Source organism: Miniopterus schreibersii, assembly GCF_964146895.1.
Source record: "Miniopterus schreibersii genome assembly, chromosome: 9".
In the NCBI taxonomy this organism is placed as follows: Eukaryota; Metazoa; Chordata; class Mammalia; order Chiroptera; family Miniopteridae; genus Miniopterus; species Miniopterus schreibersii.
The window spans coordinates 67886885-67896113 of record NC_138118.1 but is presented as its reverse complement, the minus strand read 5'-3'; the positions used below and the strand labels follow the sequence as shown (position 1 = coordinate 67896113).

Sequence of the window (9229 nt, the reverse complement as noted above, 5' to 3'; positions counted from 1 at the left end):
TGCGCCCGGGGCAAGGGGAGATGAGAAGTTTGAAAAAACTTCTCGGAGCGCGCGCCAAACTAGCTCCGATCTTTCTCCTTAACTAAGCTGGTGTTCCTCTCGTGTTCCTCAAGAGCGGGGCGCAGCTCTAGCTTTCCTGCAGGTGGCAATGCCCAAGTGGCACTAACAAGACCCCTTTCCCGAGCGGGCGGGACGCGGGGTGCGGGTGAGGTCTGGCGGGAGCGCGGCGCTGCGCCTCAGCGGCAGGCGCGGGGCGGGGAGAGCGCTGCGGGCCAGGGCTCGGGTTTACGCGCGGGGCGCGCCGCGCGGCTCGCAGCCCTGGCGGCCGGCAGGGGCGGGCGGGCGTGGGCGCGCTGTGTGCGTCCAGCGGCTTTAGGAAGTGGAAGTGGAAGCGCGTGGCGCAGACTGAGCGGGAGTTTTGGAGCGAGTTTGCATGTGGTCAGCGCTGGGCTCTTAAGCCAGCCCCCAGCTCACATTACACTCTATTTATAACCTCTCAGAGCCGTTTCCCCCTGAAAGCAGTTCTTTGGGACCACCTTCTTTTGGCTTCAACCTCTCCTACTCTTGACATTTGAGTAGCTCGGAGGGAAGCTCCTCCAGGTCAGAGTGTTTATATGTAAAGGAGACTGGCCGCTAGGGCTCAGGACCGGGATTATCCAAACTCTGCAGAAACGGGAGCGGCTATTGCTTGGGGAGGGGAAAAAGTCACACGGTTTCCAGTGAAAAGTGACAGAGGGGTGGTGGCGTTTGCAGCCGTCGCGAAGTCTTCTGCCTGGAACCCAAGACTTGCATGCTATGGAACACCCGCTCTTTGGCTGCCTGCGCAGCCCCCACGCCACCGCGCAAGGCTTGCACCCGTTCTCCCAGTCCTCTCTCGCCCTCCATGGAAGATCTGACCATATGTCCTACCCCGAGCTCTCCACTTCTTCCTCGTCTTGCATAATCGCGGGATACCCCAACGAGGAGGGCATGTTTGCCAGCCAGCATCACAGGGGGCACCACCACCACCACCACCATCACCACCACCACCATCAGCAGCAGCAGCACCAAGCTCTGCAAACCAACTGGCACCTCCCGCAGATGTCCTCCCCGCCGAGCGCGGCTCGGCACAGCCTCTGCCTCCAGCCGGACTCGGGAGGGCCCCCGGAGATGGGCAGCAGCCCGCCGGTCTTGTGTTCCAACTCTTCCAGCTTGGGCTCCAGCACCCCAACCGGGGCCGCGTGCGCGCCGGGGGACTACGGGCGCCAGGCGCTGTCACCCGCGGAGGCGGAGAAGAGAAGTGGCGGCAAGAGAAAAAGCGATAGCTCAGGTAAGGGCGCGCCGAGCACCCTGGGCGAAAGGGGCGGGGAGATGCCGGGGAGGACACCCTCGCCACGGTGAGGCGGCGGGGAAGATGGCACAGGTCTTGCCCTCTCTGGCTCCCCGCCGCCAAATTCCGCGGGGGCTGCCTTGGTCCTGTTATTCGGGGACACGTGTTTCTGAGAGGGCACAACTGTAGCCAAGAGCACTAAGCTCTCCAAGGTTCAAACTAGTTTACCAGAGGGTTGAGAATAAAGAGGACAAGTGACAGTATGTGAAATCGATTGCGAAGCGTGACCTGCCATCTGAGCGCTGGGGAGGGCAGCGCAGCCGGGGACGCGGCGCTCGCCGGGCGTGCGTGAGGCTGCCGCTCCTTGACTTTTTCCCCTCCCAAGTTCCCGGCTCCGAGTGGCTCGATTTTTCCCATCATTAACTGGATTTCCAAATTATTGCACAACATTTGGAACTTGCAGTGGAACTTGGCAGAGCGTATGAGAAAGAAAAAAAAAGTTTTAGTGGGTTTTGTTTTTTTATTCTGATTTCAGAGCTCTTTAAATAGCACCCTTTTCCAAATGGTAAACATTTCCCTTTCTTGAGGAAGAAGATAGAATCTAGGAATTCAGAGAATTTTAAGGAATGGGTCAGAAAATTGTTAATAAAGACATGCTCAGGCTCTTGAAGAAATACGAGTCTTAATGATAGTTGTGGCGCTAATCTAAAGAGAGAACCCCAGTTTCAAAACAGGAAAGTAATACCCTCCTCCAGTTGAGAATTATCGGAGACAAGTACTGGAAACAAAGTAACCCCAGTGGTTCTGGCTCGCTGCATCCCAGACGCTTGCAGGGCAGGGTGCGCACAGGAGGCGCTGGTCTTAGTGGGGGTGAGCTGAGCAGCCAGGCAAAGGGGGATGCTTGAAGGCTCAGCCTGTCAAGTAAATTGCAACAATCCAGAGAAACTAAAGTTTTTCAGGCAGCTCCTCGAAGCCCTTAAAGGATGCTGTACAATTAAGCGAGTTGTGAGTTTTCTTCCTTAGCTAGAGCGCCTCAACCTGCGTTCCATCTTTTTGGAAAGCGTCATTGGTTTGATATAATATTTACATATTTTCTACCTTTGAGGAAGTGGTTTAACAGCTCTAGAAGGTAATTCCAGATATTGGTTTGGAGGACTGGAGAAATGTGTATCTTTTATAATGCTTTAGGTAAGATCCCATGTAAATGACAATGATTGCGCAGCATTATTTTGTGTTCCTTTGCAGCAGTGCTATAAATTGTTATTCAGCAGGAGTTATGGGAAATCTTTTACTTTCCAAGTCACGGGTAAACTTTTAATGCTCGATCACAAATTAGCTTATATCTAAGAAAGTTACCAGTAGTATCACTCATTTCTAATGGATTTTACTAACCATAAGTGAAACTCTCAAGACGGAGTTAAAAGGTTAATCATAGCAAGAAGGTTTCCATCTTCATGCTAGAAGAAGCCAATTTTAGAATGCGGCGATCTTTTCATAGACACAGCATTGGATATCGATGTAACTTTTTTTGGAAACAGATCCCAGTTCAGATTTGTCAACTCACTTTTGCAATTACCAGAAGCTCTTGCTGTTCACTTCACTTTCCGCAATGAGAAATCTGTGTGAGAGATTGTTGTTCCTTATGTTTCCTGAACTTAAACCACTGCACCTAAGTTTCTTAGGGCAAACGGAATTTTCACACAGACATAGGTTATTTGGGTTGGGAGGAAACAGAGAACGTGGGATCTAAGAACTGGTTCCCTTAAATTATCTCATTAACAACTTTCTTAAGAAAATTGGTTATATTACTAGTTCTACTCTCCTTTGGTGGAAAATAACCATATAACAAAATTAGTTTATTTTTACATGTTGAAGCTAATAGAGTGCTGGAAAAATAAACAAACACAAAAGTTAACATCAGCTACATAAAGTATTGATAGATTATATCTTAAGTGGGAAATACAATTAGTCATCACCAAGGATAGAATCCCTGGGGAGTTAGAATGAGCATTTTCTTTGATGGGATATTTTGAAAGAAATTTTGACTAATTAAAAGGAAATATCACAATAATTTCCAGTTAAATATATGTATACTCTTTGAAAATAAAATTTAATTTGGTAATTTTACCATTTGAGTTCATTTATATTTACTGGATCTTTAGATAGATTTAAGTTCATGATATCTTTCTCCTGTGATAATATTGCATTTGATCTTCCATCATTTATGTTCACAGCTATTCCGTTTTATAGTATTGTAAGGGCATCTTGATGTAGCAAAAATTAAAGTGATGTAGAAAATCACTATAATTCTGGTATATTAGTAACACATATCTCTTACTGCTTATAACACAGTTTTGTTATTTCATGATTTCCAAAAATAAAATAAAATTAATTTCTGGACTATTGAAATTTTAAAATTATATTAGATGAGAATTACATCATTTCTAATAGAGACCATCTATATTTTGTTAGGCAGTTTATAATTACTCTGTATTTATAGTTCAGAATAAATGCAGTACATAAATCCAGGGCAAAGTCGAAACCAAATTCTATATCCTTGCATCTGATACCCAGATATTGTGTATGTGTGCATGACTGTGTGGAATTTTAATAGGATTTTAAGCACCAGAAAATATTGAAAAACAACCCGAATTTTGTCCATGGTAGTGATGCTAAAACTACCCTATGTAACACTTACCAGCATGCATTTACATGCATTTCCCATCCCAAACACACACATTTACGAACTCAAGAAGCTTAAGGATCTAGAAACAAATATTTAAGAGACTTTATTCTTCCATTATAGTTTATTGACAGTTGAAAATAACCAAGTTTAATAGAAAAGCACACTGTTATTTTTTATACGAGTTAAACATTTTTGTAACTCTGAACCTGCTCGGCTTTCCAGTGTTATTAGCAAAGCCAACATCTGCCACCTCTTCAAAGGAACTCTTAAAAATCGAAACTTTACAACTGTACTTAAAACAATCTATACAAAGCAGGTGATTCTGAAAAAAAGTCTATAAATAGGGTGAATTACTTGGCTTCAATTACATTTGATTGTTTGCCAAGCGATGTAGTAATAGGTATAAAATGCCCACTTGCAGATAAAATAACCAAAATATATTAATCAATTTAAGTTTAATTTTTATACAGATAATACACAATATAAATATGTAAATATTTTCTATTCAAATTAATTGAATGGATACAAGTACATAGTTTATAAAAAATAAAAATTATATTAAAAGGGAGTGATTTGGGGATGTGGATTTTACAGGGTTTTGAATCATATTAGATTCTTGTAAAATGGCAAATATTTTATTTATAGCTACAAGATCATAAAATATTTATTGTCAAATTATGTCTGTCTATATGCCTGACTATGCAGAATGACAAGAATGACATTAAAAAACTGGAAGTTTAAATATAGAGTAATTCTTACCCACCCCAACTCTGGTATTATATTGTAACTTTTTCTAGATATGTCAATCATTATGTTTTCTAAAAGGAAAAAAAGTCACTTTATCATTCATCTCTGTGTTACTGGATTATGTGTGTGTTTTTTAAAAACATTTGTTTTAGAAGTTTAAAAATAATCTATTGGAGCTTGGTAATCATAGGAAAATATTGAACAAATTAAATGCCTCCAACTTATGGATATCACTTTTAGTCTTTTTCTTAGAGTGGTAGATTAATTTTAGATATGAGCATTTTTAAATGGTAAATTGACATGAAAAGATCTAAGCACCATTGACTTACATGCGTGTTCTCAAATGATTACACGCAGAAGAAAGAGCAGCATTAAGGTGCTTTATTGTTGAAAGTCAGCAATAAATGGGAGGAAGGATGCAAATCAAAATACAAATAGTTTCATGTTCTGTGTAAATATATTTATAGTTTATTTGAAAAGGAAAAGCATTTAATATAAGGCATGGCACTTCTAAAACTTTCATTTGGGTTAAAACTCAGTACTAAATATTGAATATTTTAATCTTTGTTTAAAGTAATTATCAATAGAAACCACTATGTTGGCATCCTGCAAGCTTACCTTAATAAAAAAAATTAAATATATTTTAAGCATTAAAATATATGTGTTTTCCTCCGTGTTTAAAAACATAGACTCTTCATCACCGCGTTGGAATTTATAGTAGCTTACAATATTTGTTGTATAACATAAAGAGCTTAAGAAATTAACTTTAAACAAAAATGAAATGGCAGAGAAATCAACTCCTTCCCTTAGATTCAGGGAAATTTGGGAGACAAAGTCCATATTTATTGGAATTAGCTTTTTTTAATCATTTGAGAAATAACCTTATGGATTAATTAACAGCTGAATTATGTAAGAAATCCTCACATATAAATCTATTACCTATACTTGGCCTGGTAATGGTGCCAGTTTTATTCATTTACCATATTAAAAATGGCAGCCAGAAATACAAAACAATGATTTGAGAGCTTTGTAGATTTTCATTTCAAATGAGAAAAAAGAAAATAATGCAACAATATATTTTAGTTTTGACTCTGTTCACTTCCATCATTTATTTCTAAAATTTCAGAATGTGTCTCTTTTCTAGGCATTGCTACAATGATTACAAACATCTATGAATGATAAATTCCAAAGATGGAAAAATATTAGAAAATAAAATACACATAGGAATTCCTTAGTATTGTTGAGTTATTAACTGTGAGTGATTTTTCTATCTCAAATTTTCTGTATTTTTGTCATATTGTTTTTTATTATAAAATATTCTGTGGGTAAAATATATTAGCACATGAAGTGAGACTATCAGGAGTAGCATTTTTACCTCTTTGATTATAATCATAAATAAGAAAGATTAATTCTTGAGTTGCCAGTTAAATTACATTTCCTGGGTTTTGGTATTGGTGACTGATTCCAAAAGTTTATTAAAATAAATGAATAAATAAATAATAAAGATGAGACACAAACCAAGACCAAAGTCCACAAATTAGAAATTGAGGTAAGTATGCTTGTATTTCCTATTTAACATATTTAAGCAACAAAGCACATTTTATTGTCGCCACTTATTTCTCTATATTAAGTGTTTTAGTTGTTAATATGGTTTAGTCGTCACTAATAACCTTTCTGTTAAGGTTGTAAAATAAATGAAGCACTAACATTTTTTCTATTTTTGTTATTATGCTCTTACAACTATTTCTTGGAATAGTTGTATTGACCTGAAATCCCCAAGTAAACATGGAGTAACACAATCAAGAAAGGTTACTTACAACACTCTACACTACTTCTCAATCAGTCATCGGTGAGGTTCAAAATCCAACTGGATAAAACTTTGCAGAATGTTTTATTTCTCTCATGGCGTAAAACTTACAGTGGGAAAGGTCATTCCGCCTCAGTCTTCCATTTGCATTACCTATGTTGAGGCAGAATTAATTTAAATCTGATGACCTTTTCTCTATGGTTTTCCAGTTACTTTATAAAAGTGTGAGGGATTTATTTTCACTTTAAGTTACCTTAGATAGCATTTTATGATACAAAATAATCAATAACATATCTGTTGAATGATTTGTATAAATTTTGGACATGGATTTTATATTTCAGAGCATTTCTACTTAAACCCTTTAGTATATTTTTACTAAATGATCAGAAAGATACTTGGTAAGAGTAAACGTTCACATGTGATTGAATGGGTCAATTATTTTTCCTTTATATTTGGCATTTTAAATATGTAATAAAAAAGTAATCCATTATTTATGAAGCCTTCATTTATAATTGTACATTTTCCACAGCACTATAATATTTCTGAATTTATGCATGTTACTGTCTATAATTTTGGTACTATGTATTGGAGTATTTGTTTTTATAAGATTTTGAAAATATTTTATGATATGTTCTCGGTCTCTTACATGTGCATATGAGCAAGAATAATCAGGTAAAATCTGTATTGTATGTATACATTTTTGGAAAGGGTTTGTATGAATGAGAGGAAAATTCTGTAAAAAATAATCACGCTCTCTCTATACTATATAGATTTAAAACTAATAAGTTAGATCTTTAGCCTATATGATATTGCTATACTATTAAAAGCCAGCATTTTTTAAACATTTAATAATTCTAAATATTTGTGTATTTTTGGTGACTTAATTCTTACATCCTTGGAGGTTTTACTTTTATTACAAATATAACGTGTTTACTAGGTAATACTTTCAGTAGTAAAACGGAGTTTTGATTAAATATTTGAATTCAAAAATTGTTTCTCTTCAAAATTTCACAGAATAAATTTAATTCAAAAGTTTTAAACGTATATAAAAATCCTATTGTTTGTTTCCATAAGTTTTCTTTCTAACATATTGTAGCTATGTTTCTGGAAGCTTAGACAGGTATACTGATTGAAATTATGAGTATAACGTGTTTCTTTTTTATAGCTTTTAGTTTCTCCTGTGTTTTAGAAAGGTAAAAAGGGGAGCTTTGAATTAACGAGGACATGGCATCTATACTTAAAAGCACACTTTTAAATAATCAGTTTATGTAGAGATACACACACTAGTAGATAGAATTCCAAATTTAATTACTTGATAACTGAACCTTTGAACTAGAGCATCCACCTTAAACACTGCAACGTGATATTCTATATTCCAGCTGCAAAATAAAATATTAGGCTTGGAGCATATACAGCTGTGTGGAGAGTCCAACGGGTTGAAGCTGGTAATCATTGATAGTCACTAAAGTCAAACCTGCCAACTCCCCTGCAGTTTTGGTTTTCTGTTTCCCCCCCTTTAGCTCATTACTCTCCACACATTTCAAGAGATTCCCATAATACTATATAAAAAAAATCTCCAGTTATCTTACATGACTGTGGGCAAGAAAATGATTAAGATGAAGTCATTTCTCAGGCTCCGCGGAAACCTAGAGGCGGGTCCAGCTTAGGCTGGTGGATGCCAGTAGAATTTTGAAGGCCTGGAATTTTGCTCTTTGAAAAATACAGCCTTAAAGCTTTGCCAGAAATGACACCCAAATAAGACCTTATTTCTGCAAAGTGATAGTTATTTGCAAATGTAGTGGTGAAATGTGCTCAGTGTCTGTAGAGATGGCTTCTCACACTGCCTGGACTGCACAGTAAACTTTTGGATGGTTTTTCTTAGCCTCTTAAAGAAGGAGCAAACTAAACTGAGCTGTAGTCTTATTAGCAGAAAAAAATAAAATGGTAGTGACTTATGAAATGAACAATGAAAACCAAGTAAATTTTGCAGATGGATGATTTTATTTTGATGGTAAAATCACGTGGTTCGGTAAAATAGAATTGCGCCATCAAAACCTTAGTGGGCACTAAATACATAAAATGTAGATTTGATTTTGTAGGAAACCAATAATTTGGACAGTGGCTTTTACATTTTAAGAAAAACCTAAAGAGAACTTTACTACTAACTGAATAGATTGAAATTAAGTGACATCTCTCTGCAGTTAATATTTTTCAAGAGTAAAATGGGCTCTCAGTGTGTTTGCTGCTTTTCACAATTAAAATCTGTGCAACTACAGGTGCAAACTGTGTTTACTTTGGAATATTTCTTTTTCTTATTTGAAATATAAATGGGGCTGCAGGCATTAAACTAAACAGCATGTAGATGTAAACTATTGGGACAGATCGAAATGACAGGAAAGCCTCAGGTTAGGCATCCAAATCTGACGGCCTGCTGCCATTCACATTTCTAGAATTACCATCTTTTGCATGTCTACCTTCAAAATTCAGGGACTTATAGATACCTTTTCTTCCAGAACTATTCTTTGTTCCTGGAAATAGAGCTTTATTTACCAAACTTATTCTTGGATATCCAGATCTTGGGAATATTAAAAGAAGCAGCAACACTTTTTTTGCATATTTAGCTATTAGTTGATACATCATAAAGGATAGATCTTATTTCTTAGTCATCCTATCACACAAG

The 9229-nt window shown here is 37.5% G+C and overlaps 1 protein-coding gene across 1 annotated transcript in view; it reads left to right on the top strand.

The window, feature by feature from the left end:
• The first annotated feature begins 379 nt into the window (after nucleotides 1–379).
• The window catches only part of MEOX2 (mesenchyme homeobox 2), a 58358-nt gene continuing 49508 nt past the window's right edge, over nucleotides 380–9229 (top strand). The window contains exon 1 of the mRNA XM_081147930.1: nucleotides 380–1309. Within this exon, the coding sequence (XP_081004056.1) occupies nucleotides 796–1309 (514 nt within the window). The 5' untranslated portion in view covers nucleotides 380–795. The remainder of the gene's footprint in view (nucleotides 1310–9229) is intronic.